Below are 20,307 nucleotides of genomic sequence, written 5' to 3'. Positions count from 1 at the left end.
GTTTTTGATTTTGCAGTAGTTTTTAGATTTTGAAAAAACTCGAATGTCAATTTTGGTTTTTAGCTTTAGGTTTTTGATTTTACCGTAATTTTAGTTTTTAGAAAAAAACAAATGATATTTTTTTCAGGTTTTAATTAATTTTAGTATATTTTAGTTAATTATTTTTGTTTGATTTTGAAATATAAATTAATAACAAAAATAAGACAATAAAATAAATTTCTGAATTTTATTTCCTTGCATTTTTGTTTTTCTAAAATTTGATTACTGATATATTTCAGTTTTTCGGTTATTTTTTAAAATGTTAATTTATAATTTAATTTATTTTTTAAACAAACTTAAAATTACTATAAGAATATATCACAGTTTCAATAAAATAACACCAATAGATTATTAACAAAACATGCAAACTTTACATAAAACTAAATTTAAATAATTAAGTTAATTTTAGTGGAAAATTTAAAAGAATGTTCTTAATATATATTATTTTGTATTATATATGTTAAACTAATTCTTCTTACTAAAACTTATTTGCTCATACTTATAGTAGTTAGCATTTTATTTATTTATTCCTATATTAATGCACAAATGTAACAAAAAATTTAAATTAAAAAAAAAAGAAGAAAAGCAAAAAAAAAGCATCGTGAGATGTAGAAGCCAAGAAAACTTGGATTTTGGTTTTTCTTTAAAAAATGACAGTTATTTGAAAAACTAGTTTCCCTAAAATGTAGAGAATCTATTTTCTTCAAAACTTGATTGTTTAAAAATTGGTTTTTCCAAAAACAAAAACCAAAAACTATTTCAAAATCACAAGATAAGACGAAGAGTCTTATAGTTGGATAAAATTTGCTGAAATTTATCAACTATAAGACTCTTCGTCTACTGTGATATATTTTTTTTTTTTTGTTAGTTTGTCATTTGTTTTTGTTGGCATTAAATAAATAATCAGTGGATATTATTATTATTATTTGAAGGAACTCGATGTTGTTCTACCACGGTACCAGCCGTTTAATGGATATACATCACCCTTCGACTTTATTTTACCACCGTACAAACAGTTTCATGGATCATCAAATTATGTTGGAGGTATTTTTGATATTATATATATATATATTGAAGGAATTATGCACTAAAGTTGTGTTTGACTTTGCACTTTCACAGTTTGTAAACGTCCTCCTCCCCAAGAGCTGATTCCCATTAAGGAGGCCGAGGCAGAGCTCGAAAACTTGCACCTTCCTAGTTCTGAAGAGGTAAGTATATCCACTGTTTTATTTCAGTACTATCCGGTCAATGGATTACAGTTATGTTTGTAATTGGATTCTTTCTTTTCTTAATGAAGGAGGATTTTGATGCTGTCCTACCACTGGATTTAATGATATCACCATCATTGAATCCGGACTCTACACCAGATTATGACTTCTTCAATTATCCTCAGTTCAGTGCTCCTTGTCAAGTAACTTATACTCCCACTCCTCCCGGCGGTCACTTGGTTTTGTCTTACAACAGCCGTAATGATGCTTTTTATGCGGAGCCTCTGCTCTGCGCCAAAATTGGACTTCATTGCTACAATCTCGAAAATGTAACGTTTGTTACTGCGTCTTGCCTACCTAATATATATACTTGATTTATTTCTTGTGAAATTACTAAATTTTTTCTTTTTTTTTGGTTTTGTAGGGGACTAACTTTGAACGTTTGGGTGTGCCTGAAGCTGTGCCTGAACATTAACTTAGATATAGTTTATTTAACATTTTACCAACAAAAAAAAAACTTACATATAGTAATCTGCTCGCTTGTAATAAGAAGAAATGAGATCGCATCAGTGGACCACATCCTTAGTTAATGTTCAATAGGAATATCATTTCCCTGTGTATAATTCTAGAGAGGAAAATAATCGCTGGTTAACCTCATGAGTAGTTGTGGTTCAAAACTTCAAATACATCTCAAGTTTCGTCAATTCGGTTGTTTTGATAATGGGTCAAAACCCAATAGGCCTATTGATGACAGAAACCCATAAACATTTATTAATGGCTATATTTTTTTCTTAGATTACCAAGGAAATTTTACTATATTTACAATTATATTATTTTGAAAAATTATTAACATTTATAAATATCATTCATTTAAAATATGAATCCAAGTAGAAATTACTCTATTTCCAAGCCAAAATATAATTTTGTATATAAAATTGCACATGTATTTTGTTTAAAACTACTCTCTCTGTTTTATTTTAAATGACGATTAACAATTTTTCAGGAATTAAAACAATACATAATCTAACCTTTTTTATATACTTAATTTACTCAAACCCATTATTACGACAGATCATAACACAAGAGTAAATGAAGTCAATATTAGTTATTATCTGACTAGATTTTAGGAAACGACTAATATTTTAGAACAAAATCAAAATGCTAAAACGTTACTTATAAAAGAAATGGAGGGAGTATGATATAAGTTCATATAGGCATACCATTTAAAAAAAATTACATTCAAATCTTAAATATGTGTACTCATTCTTCCATATATTCACTGAGACCGAAATCCAAACAATGTTTTAGGAAGTAGGAACTATGAAACCCATTGTATTGTACGATTCCGTTTTAGGTTCCAACTTCCAACCACTGTACTACTATGGAATCGAATGTTGTCCAGACATGACATGGAACATCTAATCCACTTTCCTCCTTAATATTGTGATCTTTTTAAAGAGTTCTCAGTTTTCTAGTCGACTTGAATTGTTGTCATTTAATTTATACATGCCTATCAAGATCAACTATATTCCAGAGCTATTTATTACCATTATATGGAGAGTCACGGCTCTTTCAAATTGCGCTAACGCGTTGCTTGTTCACCCAATGATAATTTTCTTGCAGTAATATTTACTTTTTTGCAATAAACATGTTTTTTTTCCTTGCTCACTTTACATTCATTTTTGGAGAGCTAATTTAACAAAGAGTTTTTTTTAGGTTATCCTTTAATATGAACCTCTAGGTTCACCCTTAACATAATAGCCAATAAAAATTTGTCAATTCATATTATATTTTTAAAATAAAAATATATAATATAAAAAATAATAGTAATTGCATGAATTTTTTTTAACGTTGTTAACGCCGCCAACAAAATTTTAACCCTAAATCTGAAATACTAAACCGTAAACTTTAGATAGAACCCTAAACCATCTTATAAAACTTAAACCTTAAACCTTTAGATAAATCTTAAATCCTTGGGTCAATTCTAAATTTTTGGAACCCTAAACCATATAACCTAAATTCTAGAGTTTAAGAGATTAGGGATTTATCCAAAAATCAGGTTTAGTATTTAGGATTTAAGGTTTAGGTTTGCATTTTTTTTTTTGTAATTGTATTATTTTATTTTGAAAACATAATATGGTTTCACAATTTTTATTGGCTATTATGTTGTTGATGAACCTAAGAAAAAATGTTTAACAAATGTGTTAATGACTCCCACAAGAAAGAAAAGTATGAGTACAGTTACTGGCGATATATCCGGAAATATAAACGGATGTCAGGCTAACGTTCTACTTTTGATAAGTACACGGAAGGTTTTTTCTCCGATTACTTTTGGAACCTAGTTCAATATTTGTTTACACCATCTGAGCTTATATTCGCCGAAAGCCAAAAATTGAGAATAACAAGTGAAGGAAAAGCTTACCAAATTCCAAATACATGAAATTCATGAATGCTGAGCTTCCAAAACAAATTTGATCTTGCAACCAGGAATTAAATGGGCCCATTTTTTCATCTTCCAGCAGTTTTAAAGGGTAAACAAGAACCCAAAAAAAAAAAAAGGATAAAACAATGGTATTCTATTGGGAATTCGGCCAAAAAACACCTCAACTTTACATGAATTGCCAAAAAACATAAATTCATGGACTGACAAAAAAAAACACAAAACTTTAATTGACTTTATAATTAATTAACAAAGTTTTTGTTGATTTGCCAATTTAGCACGTCTTCAGAAAATTTAACAGATAATTTAATATCGTTTATTGTTGGCGTTAAGTGAAACGACGTCGTTTTCAAATGAGATGAAACGACGTCGTTTTATATGGTTTGAAAACAAAAATAAGTAGATCTTTGGTTTCGAATCCAGGTTGGTTGGGTCAAATGACAAAGTATTTTACCAGTAGGCTAGTGACATTTTCATTGGAGTTACTAACACATTTAATTTTATTTAGTACTCATTGAATATAAAAAAAATCTCTAAAAACTTATAAAGATCTTTAAAATTCCATAAAAATTTTAAAATATAGAAATTTTTTATAAAATTAATTTCAAAACTAAAATTAAAAATAAAATTTTATTTTTTCTTTAAAAAAATCAAAAATCTTCCAAAATTTTCAATTTTTTAAAAAACAATTGCTAAAAGTTGAAATCAATTATACACACATAAAAAGATACTCACATATTAAAATTAAATTAAAATGCTTAAAATAAATATTGTACCCATTATGAGTGCGATTTTAATTTTTAGCTGATAATTGTAACTTTAATTTTTTGCATTTTCTTTGAATTTTTAAATTTTTTGGAATTTTATTTATAAAATTATTTTGGAATTTTTTCATTTTTAACAAAAAAAATTATTTATAATTTAATTTTAATATTACTTTTTCTTGAACTTTTTTATATTTTTTGGAATTTTAAAGATCTTTTTAAGTTTAGATTTTTTTTCTATTCAATCAGTACCAAATAAAATTAAATGTATTTGTAACCTCATTGAAAGTGTCCGTAGCCCAGTGGTAAAATGTCTTGCTATTTGTCCCAACCAATCTGAGTTCGAAACCAAAGATCTATTTCTTTTTATTTTAAAATCATGTAAAACGACGTCCTTTTACTTAACGCCAACATTTAACGTCTGGTTAACGTTGTCTTAACTGTGGATTCACGGTTTGTTAATATGGCAGTCAATCTTAAGTTGCTTAATAAACTAAAAAAGTCAACAAAAGTAAAGTGTTTTTTTGGCCAAGCTCGAGTACAGATTTTTTTTGGAAATTCGTGCAAAGTTTGTGTTTTTTTTTGCCGAATTCTCGTATTCTATTTAATTATAAAAGCCTATTATTGTAACTACTAATTAAAATTTATTTTTAGATTTAATTAAATTTATTTATCTACAAATTTATAAATACTAGTTAAAATTTCGTTGCTACAATTGAAAATAATAATATTATTTTAAATGTCTACATATATTTTTAGATCATTAAAAACATCGGATTTACTCTTTTAATATTTTTTCTTTACTAAAATGATTCATTTTTGAACTTTCAATATATTTTTTGTCGACTCTTTCATTATTTTGCCATGGATTTTATTAAATTTTCCACACATTTAATTTAGCAAAATCACTTTTCTGATTTAACATATTAGCATTTTGTCTTGTAAGAGTTTTAGAGTAAATCTTACTATAAGACAGAAAAATAAACGATCCCATGTTGTGTGTCCTAATAAATTACCGCATGTTCCCCTTCCAAAAGCAGAGAATAGTTAATTAAACTGACGATTGGAAAGAAGAAAAATCCAATACTGTTAATCCATCACCCAATGTTTACCAAAAAACAATCCAATTGTTAATCCTTCACCCAAAGATTACCACTAATAATCATTTGTACTAAATGATTATTATTCATTTTGTTTTAATATTAATGTTTTTAGGGCAAAAACCATATAAAATGGCCAATTTGCTCAGCCATGCCCCATGTGGATCGTAGGTGACAAATGCATATTTCAAAGCAACACCGAGTAGCCCGTGGGTCCAGCCACCGACACTGACCTTTGTTTTCTTCTCTTGTATTCATTCCCTCTCTATCATCTCTCTCTCTCTCTCTCTTTCCCTCTCCCCCTAGCTATCTGTTTACTGTCAACTCTTATTAATACGTGCCTTCTCTTCTCTACATTACTCTAGACTCAAATATCACGCCAAAAATACATTTCTTAATTCATCGGCTTCCACCAAAAATGGCGGCCAATGCCTCATTCGCCACCACATTAACCATCTTGTTTTCCCTTCTCTTTGCTGTGACGGCAGAAGATCCGTACATATTCTTTAACTGGAACGTCACATACGGTGACATCTACCCACTCGGCGTTCGCCAACAGGTACTAATAACTAAACCAGTATTGATCTCGTAGAAGATAAATTTCCGGTTTGTTTTTTTTTTTAGATCCGGTTTGTTTTTCTGGTTCAGGGTATTCTGATCGACGGCAAGTTTCCCGGACCGGACATTCACTCCGTTACTAATGACAATCTCGTCATCAACATCTTCAATAACCTCGACGAACCTTTCCTCCTTTCATGGTAAGTCTTTTTACAAGTCTGTAATTACAAGAATTTGAGTTTAACTCAAAAGTTAGGTACCTTTAACATTGAAGTCTCTGTCGATTGATAATAGTTGCTAGGCCTAGTCGGCTACTAGTTTACGTTGCTTCTGAGTAGTATTTTACTTTCTTACTTTTTATTAGTGACGTAAAAAAAAACATGCGTAAAACAATCAAGTACGTGGGATTTTTGGTTTTGGCCACTTTCATGTCGGACTCAGTCCACGAAATAACTATTTACCCACATACGACATGATTAGTTGCGGTGATTGGGGTTAAATTTAATTAAAACACATTATAAAATAAATTATGATTTATGCTTTTATTATGCATGGGGTGGTAGTGGTAGAGTGACTATTGCACTATATTATCAAACATTTACATGTGGGGGAATGGTCCACCACCTTACCAAACTATAACAGCTGTATTCAATTTTGTGCAAACTTTTAGGGTAAGGGTAATATCAGCAATTCAGAATACTTTTGGGTAAAAACTAAATAATAACATTTATAGTTATGCTTTTATGCATGAGGTGATAATACATACTAGTAACTATTGCACTATATTTTCAACACATTCGCACATGGGAAAATGGTCCACTACCTTACCAAACTACCAGCTGTATTCAAGTTTATGCAAAACTTTTTAGGGTAGGGGGCATGATTAATAATTCAGTATACTTTTGGGGTAAAACCTAATATTTTGGAAATGAACATTTATAAACTATACTCTTACGCATGTGGTGATAATAATTAATACAGTGACTATTGCACTATATTTTCAAAACATTTACATGTGAGGGAACCACCTTACCGAACTATTGGTTGTATTCAAATGTATGCAAACTTTCAGGGTGGGGGTAAAATCAGCAATTCAGAGTACTTTGAAAATAATAACATTTATATTTATGCTCTTATGGATGGGGTGATAATACAGTGAGTATTGCACTATGTTTCAAAACATGTACATGTGGGGTAAATGGGTCCACCACCATACCAAACTATATTAGCTGTATTCAGTTTATGCACACTTTTAAAATAGGGTGCAGTGCTAGATTAACAATTCATAATAGCTTTTGGAGTAAAATCTAGTACTAATATTTTGAAAATAATAATAATTATAGGAATGGCGTACAGCAGAGGAGGAACTCGTACGTGGACGGAGTGTACGGAACGACATGCCCGATCCCGCCGGGGAAGAATTACACTTACATGCTTCAGGTGAAAGATCAGATCGGAAGTTTCTACTACTTTCCTTCTCTCGCTTTCCACAAAGCCGCCGGTGGTTTTGGTGGCATCCGTATCCTCAGTCGTCCTAGGATTCCCGTCCCTTTCCCTGACCCCGCCGGAGATTACACTGTTCTCATAGGAGACTGGTATAAATCCAATCACACGGTAAGGGTCTAAGGCGTTCTTAGTATGCTTGAATGACAAGTAACCCTGTTTCAAGATTTTGATTTTCAATTGTGTGTGTTTTTTTTAAATGTTAACTGCATCCCAAACCGGGAATTGGAATTGGTTTTCAAAAAAAGATAACCGAGGAAAAATTGAACCGGATTTATTAACTAGGTGTGTTTTTCTCGTTTGTAGGATTTGAAGGCAAAGCTTGATAGTGGTAGGAAGCTTCCTTTACCAGATGGTATCCTCATCAATGGCCGTGGAACTGGTGCCACTCTCAATGTTGAACAAGGTTTTACCCCTTTCTGCTTCTCTTTGTTTCTGATAGCTACTTTTTGTGCGTTAGATTTTCAGTTTGGTTTGTTTTTTTTTAAGTATAAAACTATAGGTTCTGATTCATGAAGTTTGGTTTTGATTTTGTTCTTCTGGTTTTCGATAACAGTGTTGGAATTCTAACCATATGGGGGGGGGAGGGGCAATTCAAATTCAGCTCGGTTTCAGTTTTTTGGGTCAAAGTATAAAGTTATTCGTTTTTTTCGGATAACTATTGGATAATTCATGTAGTAGTAATTTCTTAAAAAAAAATTTAAGAAACTTTGGGTTGGTTTTTCCACAAAATCATGGACCACACAGTTATATATACACATATAATATATACATATACATGCATACACATCAGGGGCGGCCCTTGGCATTTGCTAGAGGAGCAAAAGCAAATGCTCCATTTTTTTGAAAGAAAATTTCTTTATATTTAGGGTCCATTTTTGTGAAAAATAGGGCCCTCGAAATATTATGGCAATACATAATTTGGTCCATCGTGCACAGGGTCCATCACATATTTGAGCCGGGGCCTGATACACATATATGTGTTTTTAGACTCCAATGGGTAAAACCTCCCATTGAAGGTGCTCTTAGATATATATTTGGTAAATATTTGGTGGCAGTTTACTGATTAATTTATGATTGAGCTCTTCAGGTAAGACATACAGGCTGAGAATATCCAATGTAGGGCTACAACACTCCCTCAACTTCCGCATTCAAAACCACAAGATGAAAGTAGTCGAAGTCGAAGGAACTCACACTCTTCAGACTACTTTCTCTTCTCTCGATGTTCACGTTGGTCAGTCTTACTCAGTCCTTGTAACTGCTGACCAGCCTGCACAAGATTATTACGTGGTGGTCTCTTCTCGGTTCACCTCCACTGTCCTCACCACCACTGGCGTTCTCCGCTACAGCGGTTCTTCTGGCGGCGTCTCTGGTCCTATCCCTGGTGGTCCAACCATACAAATCGACTGGTCCTTGAACCAGGCCCGAGCCATCAGGTACCTTTCTTTCCAAAAATATAATATAAAATAAATAAATAAATAAATCTGATTCTTGGTGTTTTGGTCTGACTCTGTTATCTTCTTGTCTTGTAGGACTAACCTTACAGCGAGTGGACCAAGGCCTAACCCACAAGGATCATACCACTACGGTATGATAAACACCACAAGAACCATCAGACTCGCTAGCTCTGCTGGTCAGGTCAACGGGAAGCAACGATACGCGGTCAACAGCGTATCGTTTAAGCCAGCAGACACTCCTTTGAAACTAGCGGACTACTTCAAGATTGATGGTGTTTACAGAGTTGGAAGCGTGCAGAGCCAACCCACCGGTGGTGGAATATACCTCGACACATCTGTTTTGCAAGCAGACTACAGAACCTTTGTGGAGATTGTTTTCGAAAACCCGGAGAATATAGTTCAGACCTGGCATCTTGATGGATACTCTTTTTGGGTTGTTGGGTACGTGTATTGACTTGATCCACGCATTAGTTAGAAAATGATAACATGCTATTGTGTTCTTGTGATATAGAATGGACGGTGGGAAATGGAGTCCTGACAGTAGGAATGAGTATAATCTTCGCGATGCATTGGCTCGCTGCACCGTTCAGGTAAACTCACGGCAAAAGCTAGTGCATGTTTTTGACAAATGTGAATTAAATATATTAATTAATCTATAGGTGTACCCGAGTTCATGGACGGCCATATACATAGCATTGGACAACGTAGGGATGTGGAACCTAAGATCCGAATTTTGGGCAAGGCAGTACTTAGGACAACAGCTCTATTTACGTGTCTACACAACCTCCACTTCTCTCAGAGATGAATTCCCAATCCCCAAGAACGCTCTTCTATGCGGTAGAGCTAGCGGTCGTAGCACCAGACCGCTTTGAGATGTGGAGAGATAAGAGAGATGGTCAACCAAACCAGCTGATTCATTCTATGGAAGAGTAATGGTCAAATTAGTATATCAGTTTGTAACGATCTCAGCTCGAGGTCTCAATTTTTATTCTTTTTAAAAAATAATCTCTAGAGTGAAACTTTATTCGATATATAGTTATATAGTTCTGTTGTAAGCCTTATTGACGTAGTGTTTCAGTTTGCGATGATATTATGAATATTCAGTTAATTCAGAAACAAATCTAAACAGTGCAGAATATGCATCTAATGTGCAAGCCGAGTTATGACTAATAGGTCTAGTTACTAAACTGGTCAGCTTCACTAGATACATTTAAATGTTTTGCCATGTAAGGGCTGCCATACATTACAATTTGAAGATTGCTGATGTTTGCTTCTCGGAAACAGCCATAGATAAGACTTTCACTCTTGATGTTTGTATCTCATGTGCTGTAGTAAAAAGATACAAATGTGTTTTGGGAGGATACCATATATTTGTATATATGGTTCAAATTAGACCAACAAGCGCCTAAGATATTATTGTTCAATGAGGTAATAGGCTCTATTGTCTTGGTTCATGTTCCCGGTTGGATAACTAAAGATCAATAGTTGTTACTCCCATGAACGGAACCATAGAGCGTGAAAGAAACATTGTGTCAAACCTTTGCTTATACGTAATACAAAGTTCTTTGGACACAACAAATTCAGAATGATATCTGGTCCTGCATGTAGGTAAAGAGTATCTATTGTTTTACTCGGTCCATGTAGCATTGACCATCTTTGCCATGAACGAATACCGATCCGCCGCTTCATCAATCTGTTCAACATCTCAAAATCAGTCAGCCATGTAAAGAAAAATGTTGTTATTTAATTTAAAACATAAGAAAAGAGAATTTTATCATTACAATCTTTTGTGTTGGGCGACCAGCTCCGTGGCCGGCCTTAACTTCTATGCGACCTATTATGGGGTTTGTCTGCGGACTATTCTCTAAGCTTGTGCACAGCACGTGTTGCATCGTCTGTAGATGTACGCAAGTTTAACGATATGGTCTCCTTAGTAAATAGTCAAAAATCAAATCTATACAATAAAAAAAAGAAAGAAAGAAGAGTTGAAACGGACCGCAAGCAACTTCAAAGAGTGAAGTGGCACAACTCTGTCATCATGATCAGCTGTCAGTAACATGGTTGATGGGTACTGAACTAAACTATCAGTTTGTTGCTCCCATGGTCTCTTCACATTGTGCAGAGGCGAGTACCTTTTACAATTCACATCCGAATTTTAACTTTGTATCAGCATTGAAAACAATCTAGCACAACATCAGATAACCATATATATATATAAACAGACTCACTTTATCAGCCAATGGAACTCCTTTTCATTCTCGGAGCAACCATAGTCAGAAGTCCACGCATGGCCTATGCATACATAACACCTCCTGAGATACTGAAACGAGAAAGAGAGAGAGTGGAGCTAACTGAACTTACCTATGGTAAACTTGTGAAACCGTAGCATATCCATAACACCCACGTGAGCCAAAGCACAACCAAAAAGGTCTGGTCTCTGCACATCAATCAAAACCTTTATATCTAAGTATGCAAACTAAATAAAATAGGAAATTAATACCGTTACCTGGTTTATACAAGCACCGATCAGGAGTCCACCATTACTCCCACCTTCAATACAAAGCTTACTCGGTTGTGTATAACCAGCGGACACGAGATACTCTGCCCCAGATATGAAGTCGTCGAAGCAGTTCTGCTTTTTGGCAAGTGAACCCGCCTTGTGCCATTCCTCACCATACTCCCCACCACCCCGAATGTTTGCAAAGCAGAAAACAACACCTAGATGCTTGCTAAGCACAATGCGACTCGCACTGAAAGATGGTGTTATACTTATGTTGAACCCACCATATGCGTACAGCAAACATGGGTGTGATCCATCTAGCTTGATACCCTTTTTCGCCACAATAAACATTGGTATCTTTGTTCCATCCTTGCTGGGATAGAAGACCTATCAAGAGGAGCAAAAGCAACTTTAACATACGCAGTGTTCTAAAAATCAGCCGGTAAATCGGATCTAAACCAGATAATATTTCTTAAACTATTCTTTTTAAAAATCGGTGTAGGCGTCCAAAGAATCGGTCTAGCCTAAGCGCCCATATAATCAAATATATTCTATAAAGAGTCTAATTGTCGCCTAGCCATTTCTTGAACATTGAAAGTACACAATGCAAAAATGATTATGGAGGGAAAAGGACGTTAGTACAAGAGAATGTGTTACCTGAGTGGCTTGAAATGCTTCTCTGTCGAATCCAGGAACAGCGACCTCCCGGAACACCTTAACTTCTGGAGATCCATTAGCTAAGTCACACTTGTAAATCACACCGGGAGTGAGGTAGCTAGTAAAGCTAAAGAAGAAGGCATTGTCCTTGCGCCGAGCAGAAACATCAGATACTGAACCAATATCTACATCTAACTGGTGAAGCAAAGAACCAGATTCCAAGTCCCGAATTTGCAGAATGTGCTTTACATCGCTCATATAGCATACAACCAGTTGATTCCTATTGACTACACACGCTGATTCCAGGACATCCTTCTCGTGTTCTTCAATAACATCTGTCCAACTGGTCGGTTCCTTTAGATCAACACGGACTAATTTGTACTTAGGGGCATCTATATTTGTCAAGAATGTAAACATAGTCTCATCATTTGAGATAACAATATATTGAGCGTCGAATGTGTCAATAAGGTTGACGAAAGGAAGAAAAGTGCTGCTTCCTCTGAAACTCTCAAGACCTCCTGAAAGTGAAGAAAGGTCGCAGTAGTATAATTTGTTGACAGGGTCACAACCCTCTCCAATGCTCATGAATAGGTACTGCATGAAGAAACAACATGATGTAATTTAAATTAAGTAAGGTTCCAGATAAAGAGCATGGGTGTGTTACCTTCCCATCGTCGGTGACTTCAGCTCCAAACATATACTTGGGATTCTCATGATCTCTCCAGCATAAGATATCTTGAGACTGATCTGTCCCAAGGAAATGGTAGTACATCTCATGATAAAGGTTAGAATTAGTCTCGGTGCCAGCATCAATATCCTCTCCATCCCTGCAGATCAAAAGAGCAGAACAGCTAAGCTATCTGAACTAGCTTAAAAAGGCTTCTTCCAACACATGTATTGACTTACTTGGGGGCAGGGTAACGACCGTAGAAAAATCCTTTAGTATCATGCGTCCATGTAATCCCACTGAACTTAACCTGTTCAACAAAAGGATCATGAAGTATATATGGTAGAAGAACTTAATGAACCAGTAGCAGGCAGGTGTAATGAACATACCCATGATAAAGTATCAGGCTCCACTTTCTTATCATCAATTTTGATCACCTTAATCGTCACCCAGTCACTACCACTTGAGCTAAGACCATAGGCCAAGTACTTAGCATCCTCGCTGATAGAAAACGTGTTTAAGGACACTGTTCCATCATCGCTAAGAGAGTTGGGATCAAGCAAGACCTCAGGCTCAGCTTCTAAATCACCCTGGAAGACAACACCAATCAAAACTCAAATGAATAAAAAAAAACAAAAGTTACAAAACACACACAAACAAAGACCTGCATGTACAGAACGCTGTGTGCTTGTAGACCGGTGTTGTGGAAGTAAAAGTACTTGTCCCCTCGTCTGAACGGTGAACCGTAGCGTGGATGATCAATGAGGGAGGTTAAATTGTGACGGAGCTTCTCTTTAGTTTCGCAGTTTTCGAGTACGGAATCTGTTAGTCTCACTTGGTTTTGCACAAACTCCTTCACTTCTTCAGCATCGGGATCCTCTAACCTAGCCAAAGTCAATGAAACAGTTGTTTCGGTTTCTCCCAAAAATTCAAATAACTAAATGAGATGAGAACCGGTTCTAAGCATAGCAAATTGTTTCGGTTCTCCCAAATTTTAAATAACTAATGAAATGATATGCAGAGAATCGGTTGAAAGCGGTTACCAACGATATGGATCTTTGATTTTGAGGCCGTGATAATCCTCGACGACGGAGTCATCACGCCGACCTAAAGGATACTGAAGTCGGTCCTTGGAAGATCCCATGGTCGCAGAGATTGGACTGGAAGAAGAAGAAGAACGATAGCGAGACTCGGGTCGTTGATTGGAGAAGGTTTTGTTGAGAAGGAGAAGCCAAGAAGGAGATTGACGTAAGGTATTTATACGGAGGCGGAAACTGATCGCTGGGAAAGCGAAAATCTGAGAACGCGCGTTGACTGCAAACGCTGTTAACATTGGTCTTCTCTCACCTCTTCTTCTATCCACCCACTCATATATGTTTCGATATTTTTATATTTGATACATAAGTATATATTTTTTTTTATGTGGATCAGCTTGGAGGAACTCTTTACAAGCTTACAAGTTTTTTTTTTTTTTTTTTTTTTTTTTTTTTTTTTTTTTTTTTTTTTTTGGTAGATATTTTGATAATAACTTAACACGATTACATTCTTAAGCTGGATTAAAAAACCACACAAAGTATCCACATCCAAGTTCCAAATTATTGGCTTCAAATAACAGAACCAAAAGAAAAAACTTTAATAAGACCAAAACTATCATCCAAAATTATGGTGTGGATGATAGACCAAAATTATGGTGTGGATGATAAAAACTTACTAAAAATGGTAAAAATCCCACATTAAAAAATTTGGGATCAATGGTTTAACTTTTTTTGTTCAAGCAAGATACAAATGATCATATATCATAGGAGTGGAGGTTCGGATACACGTTCGGGTTTGTATCGGATATTTCAGTATAAAGGAATAGAACTTGTTCGGGTATTTCTACACTTTGAGTCGGGTTCGGGTATTTTATGTTCGGGTTCGAATATTTTAGATCGGGTATTTAAATTTTGAAAAGAAAAAAATAAATTATTCATTGTTTAAGTTTTTTTGTATTTAAAATATATTTTAACTTACCTGTTTTTTTAATTTTTTAAAGATTAAACTATTAATAGGTTTGGAGATAAAACTTTAAAAATAGAAAGACACTAATTTAGTTGTTATTTTGAAATTTTAGATGCAAAGTTTGTTAATGCAAGAAACAAGAACTTGATATGTATTTTAAGTGAGTAGCAAATGATTTTGTCCATAATTATATGTATATTATCTAATTTTGAGCAATAAGAATCATTAATATAAATATTTTGAATAAAATGAGAGAAATAAACTAGAAATATAGAGTTAAGTATATTTATGTTTGGTTATCTTCAGATATTCATTCGAGTTCGGATATTACCCGTTCGGATTCAGATATTACCTGAAATGGTGAAATAAGCAATTTGTTTTGTTGTTCTAATTAGATAATTTTTTGACCGAGCTGGTGAATATATACTACGCAAACATTTATATTTTGAGTCTGCACTTATATTCTATAATAGCTTGATATATTAGATTTGAACACTAACCTGTTAATATAGTTTGTCGGTGATTTTTTTTCAAAATTTTGATTCTTAGATATGTATATGGAGTGAAACTAATTTTTAGAGATGTCCATTTTTTTAATTGATACTTATGTAATTCACTGAATTCATAAAATAAGTTAAAAAAAATAAACTTAACTCATATCAATGAAATAAAGACGAGAACGAAAACACAATTCTATAGAGGTAGAAAATGAAATCACTTATGCAGAGTCAATAGTAAACAAATCGAGAGCAGAAAACCTAATCCTCTTCCGTCATTATACAATCGATGTTGCCTATTTGGTTTTGGTGATTTGTGTCAGCCATAAAACTTAATTTCCTTTTGTGCATATGAAGTCTTAAAAATAATTAAAATGAGATGTAATAAGTTAACTCTTCAACTACGATGATATATTTAAGAGACCAACATTTGTATTCATCATTTTATAATCGATAAAAATTGTAGTGTTGCAAAATATTAAAATCATTCCATAAACAAACATTATTATAAGAATTCACCTAGCACATGCGCCCGGATTATCTTCTATTACATTACTGCAAAAGATTAATCATTCGCTAAACTATATATAGACTCCCCCACCTCGAAGTAATTAATGGACTAGTATTTATAATCTATACCCTAATTAATCGGTAAAACCGTTGGCACACATCAAAACGTCGTGCAGTATACATATCTACTCTCAGTCATGGGACGTCATGTATCATTCACATGATTTATTTTGTCTACGTTAAAACAAGAAGTTTAAAATACTGACAATGTAAACATACTGCTTTCGCCTATGGCCCACAAAACAACAGCGAGCTTCTTGGTAAATCTAATGCAGGATATTTACAAGACGGTTTCGAACTATGGAAAGCATAATTAATCAAAATCGACATTACATTTGATGATAAAAATGTATGAAAAAGGTATAAAGATTAAGTTAAAAAAAAAAGGGTATAAAGATAATGATAATCTATTTTGAAGTAAAATACTCATATATACCAAACATATAGTAAAAAGAAATACTCATCAGAATGTTAGAACACATACTATCACAAAAAAATAGATCCCTGTAACTTTACATATGTTTACATTCCATCTTCCACCATTAAAAACATCACAATAACTAAGGAAATAGCCATTTGAAGGATGAATTTGATTTTTCTCCAACCATGTAATCAGATTGAACACTATCATCAGTGCAATAGTACAAATAAACACAAGTAATCACTTTCTATATACACATGGATTCAAACTTCAATAAAACAAAACATCATAATAACAATGTGTGGGCTTAAAAAAACATAAAAGTAGAGTAAATTCTTCTTTTCCATTACCATATTCTCTGATTTCAATCTAGCTGTACATATTTTTGAGTAGTGGGTCCTCTTTCTTTATGAATAATATATTACCGTTCCTAGATGATGTAAACGTCCCAAAGGCCACCACTACTTCAGAATCGCACACTGGTCAACGCCATTGAAAGTTTAAAGATGTTAAGTTTTTTTACAATCAAAATGTTATGAATGTGTCAATCTTAGAAACCACCAACAGATTAGAGTCTCAACCAAGGAAAGCAGCAAAACTTCAGAGAGATGAATCAGATCAAAAGAGACAGGGAATGTCAACTAATGACTCAATAAAAATCACAATTACACATAATAAAGTTAAGTAAATTCGAGAAAATACAATATTTCTTCAAACTGAGATCTAAGTGTTCATCAGATGATCTTGATCACCATGAGCTACTGTATAATCTTGAGTGCATAAAATCATGAGGAGTTTTACAAAGAAGCCCTAACAGATCTCTATTGGCAGTATGCCCACCTCCACTCACAAAACACATCGTCCATACACATATGTAAAGGAGGTGGACAGAATGCCAAAGATATCTATAAGAAACTCTTTTGTCAAACCGACATGATCAAAACTTTCTTCTCTTTCCTTTCCGTCGTATGTAATCAGGAGAGGTACACAATAAGGAGGAAGGGGTTTTATTTTGACTAAAAGGAAAAAGGGTTTTCATACAAAAGAAAGGCGAGAATCTTTTTTCAACAAAAAAGAAAGGCGAAAACCTACAAAGAGAACAATAGATGAGAGAAGCGAAAGATGGGGAAGGGTGAGAATATTTATTAGATTGTGAAAGAGGCAGATGGGTTTCTCTTAATGATGGTGATGTACAGTTGTTGTTGTAGCAGGAAATTTATGAACCAAGTATTTTTTTTTTTTAAACGAAACCCTAGATTCTAGATTATGTTTAAATCAAATGAAAGAGTGATCTATTTAAATATTCGAATTCAAACAGATATAAGAACAATTCCAACGGGAGTCTTTAGGAGAGTATCTCAATGTTTAAGAAAATAAAAGTTAAAAGAAAAATATGGGAGAGAGTAAGATAGTATATAACCTCCTTAGAAAAATATGTGTTGCCTTTAAAAATCATCTAATTTTTCTAAAAAAATTTAATTATCTAATATGTAGTATTAAAATATTATTGTTTGGGAAGTGAGAACTCCAAATTGAAAAATGCATTGATAAAGTTGCTCTAAGATCTAACAACTACGAACATAAAAACAGTGAAGGAGAGATTGGATTTTTTATTTGAGGTTTTTAGTTTACTTTTCTTGTGGTGGTTTCTTTAGCAAATGTCAAAAGAAATTCAACGAGGTTCTCTTACCGTTCGGTTTCCTTTTCATACCCTTTTCTGACCACAAATTAAACGGCTCCATCTATAATTGACTACTGTTAAGAATATTAATTTCTAATGATATTGAGCTTTGTTATGAAACTTCAGAATCGTGATACATATAATTAGTTATTGGTTAACAGCTATAAATTGTAGACGTTACCTTAAACTATCAAATCAAAAATTTAAATCGGTAACGTAAAATACTTAAAATATAAACTGGTTATAGCTAACTGTTTTTCTAACTCGTCTTTAAAATACTAAAATGTTACAATCATAAATTTAAGTCACGACTTTTTGAAGCTGTGTTGTACGTAGATTGATAATGTGTCAATGAGAGTAAACGTTTAGTGTATCGAACTCATTGAGTCCCGATATTTTATATGGTAGTTGCAATGTTGCATCCATAACAACCATTGATTACACTATATTCACACGTTGGCTGATGGAAGTTTTTTTTTAATTCGATACATGGCCCATGGGCATATTAACCGAAACCCGACTCCGAATCGACCCGAAAAACCCGAACCGAAAACCGAATCGAAGTTAAAAAAAGTCCAAAGGGGTTTAGGATTCAACCAGTCCGGACATCCGTATCCTATTGGTTATATTCGATACCCGAACTAATTACCCGAAGTACCCGAATATATATATATATATATATATATATATATATATATATATATTACTAACCCTAAACTTACGTCTTCCATTCCCATTCATCTTTTCGTCTTCTCTTTCTTCAACGTATATGTTCAGTACATACTTAAACTCATTTTATGACCGATTACATGTATGAATCACTATACTTTGCGATTTTGATTTATATTTGATTACAAGTAGGATTTGCGATTCGTTTTCTCTTTGCTCTTTACATATGCATGAGCTCAAACCTTCGTGATTATCCAGGTTTGATTTCTGTTTGATTTTGATGTCTCTTTGATTTTGATTTATGAATAGATGGATTCTTTATCATTTTTTATTCAAGGTAATACAAATAGAAATTACACGAAGAAAAAGAATACAGACTCGTGTTCCTCAACGTAATAACAAATCAGAAAGATCATAAATCTTATATTAAGTTGTTCAATCTTCTAACTTCAACAATATTGTTTCTGGTCTCACAAAGTCAAATCAAAGATACATAGAATTTTTTTTATTTGTTACACAGTTCGGTTATATCCGAAATAACCCGAACCCGATCCGAAATATAAAATAATCCAAACAGGTTCTGTACCTCTCCATCCGAAAACCCGAAGTACCGGATCCGAACCCGAACACCTAGGCCTAGCCCGACGTACAAGTTTGGTATTTATCTCCTTGACGCCAAACTTTAAGATGTCTTAAACACGTTACGACACATACCAAATTAATTTGAAGCTATTAATACCATCTCCAGTGTATTCCTCTATTTTTACCATTAAAATAGAAAAGTTATTTAATAATGATAAGTTTTGCTCAAATATATTTCTTTAAAACATAGTTGTATAAATATAAAGTAGAATATATAAGAATGTTATTTCTCATCTACAAATATAAGAAAAAAATAACAATTCCTATTTTAGAAACATAAATAGAAATTGATTGGAAATGCTCTACGAATTAATAGAGAGATAAAGAGAGTTTGTTTGCTTGTGATTTTCAAAATATTTTGAAATCTATACAGATTGTATCTTTAGAAAAAAACTATATGTAAAAAAAAATATAACGAAAGAAACACGAAAAGAATTTTTTTTTTTTGCACATTTGTTTTGTTTTTGCCTCGAGAAATATTTGTTTTATAAGTACTATAGTAGTATATTGTTGAGAATCATGTAAAATTTCCAATGTCTGACTTCTGTTCATGTGCGGCAACTTCCAACTGATGGGTCCATCTATCCTCCACCATGGAGAGGATTGCAGAATCCAAGGCTATGTAAATGACTAAATGTAACACAAAAATTTAGAATAAAATATAAGTTCTGCCTTTTTGACCTAGCAATTAACCATGATACGCTATAAATTCCGCGAAGTATCTATCTTATTAAAACTGGAGTACAAAATGGGATTGTTTGGAAACTTGATTAGTAGTTTAAAAAATAAATCTGTTTGGAAACAGGGTTTGTTTAAATTGTTGCGTCTGCCGGTTTTTCTAAAGCCCATAGTAATCCATTTATTCTATAACCCATCGATTTGAATTTTGAAAAAAATAGTTACCTTAAATATCTCATTCTTATCGTATAAGAT

General features: G+C 33.4%; 3 protein-coding genes across 3 annotated transcripts in view; 2 read left to right on the top strand and 1 right to left on the bottom strand.

Moving 5' to 3' along the window:
- Positions 1 to 1,722, top strand: part of LOC106323797 — a 5,976-nt gene extending 4,254 nt beyond the window's left edge. Inside the window, exons 2-5 of the mRNA XM_013761865.1 lie at positions 972 to 1,083; positions 1,159 to 1,247; positions 1,337 to 1,576; positions 1,672 to 1,722. Coding sequence (XP_013617319.1) covers positions 972 to 1,083; positions 1,159 to 1,247; positions 1,337 to 1,576; positions 1,672 to 1,722 — 492 coding nt within the window. The remainder of the gene's footprint in view (positions 1 to 971; positions 1,084 to 1,158; positions 1,248 to 1,336; positions 1,577 to 1,671) is intronic.
- A 4,105-nt stretch (positions 1,723 to 5,827) lies between these two features.
- Positions 5,828 to 10,177, top strand: LOC106324752 (L-ascorbate oxidase homolog). The gene is made up of 8 exons (XM_013762729.1): positions 5,828 to 6,110; positions 6,200 to 6,309; positions 7,453 to 7,723; positions 7,919 to 8,018; positions 8,703 to 9,048; positions 9,145 to 9,510; positions 9,581 to 9,659; positions 9,729 to 10,177. Exons 1-8 carry the CDS (start codon positions 5,970 to 5,972, stop codon positions 9,939 to 9,941), a joined length of 1,626 nt encoding a protein of 541 aa, XP_013618183.1. The 5' UTR covers positions 5,828 to 5,969; the 3' UTR covers positions 9,942 to 10,177.
- A 403-nt stretch (positions 10,178 to 10,580) lies between these two features.
- LOC106324751 (prolyl endopeptidase-like) lies at positions 10,581 to 14,257 on the bottom strand. Its single transcript, XM_013762728.1, has 12 exons — positions 13,937 to 14,257; positions 13,558 to 13,777; positions 13,283 to 13,483; positions 13,133 to 13,203; positions 12,891 to 13,053; positions 12,227 to 12,820; positions 11,576 to 11,956; positions 11,431 to 11,506; positions 11,298 to 11,361; positions 11,066 to 11,201; positions 10,851 to 10,964; positions 10,581 to 10,762 (listed from the first exon to the last, which is right to left on the bottom strand). Exons 1-12 carry the CDS (start codon positions 14,224 to 14,226, stop codon positions 10,697 to 10,699), a joined length of 2,376 nt encoding a protein of 791 aa, XP_013618182.1. The 5' UTR covers positions 14,227 to 14,257; the 3' UTR covers positions 10,581 to 10,696.
- Between the last annotated feature and the right edge of the window lie 6,050 nt (positions 14,258 to 20,307).

This window comes from Brassica oleracea, chromosome C2 (assembly GCF_000695525.1).
Source record: "Brassica oleracea var. oleracea cultivar TO1000 chromosome C2, BOL, whole genome shotgun sequence".
NCBI classification, from domain to species: Eukaryota; Viridiplantae; Streptophyta; class Magnoliopsida; order Brassicales; family Brassicaceae; genus Brassica; species Brassica oleracea.
This window is presented reverse-complemented; position numbering and strand designations above follow the sequence as displayed.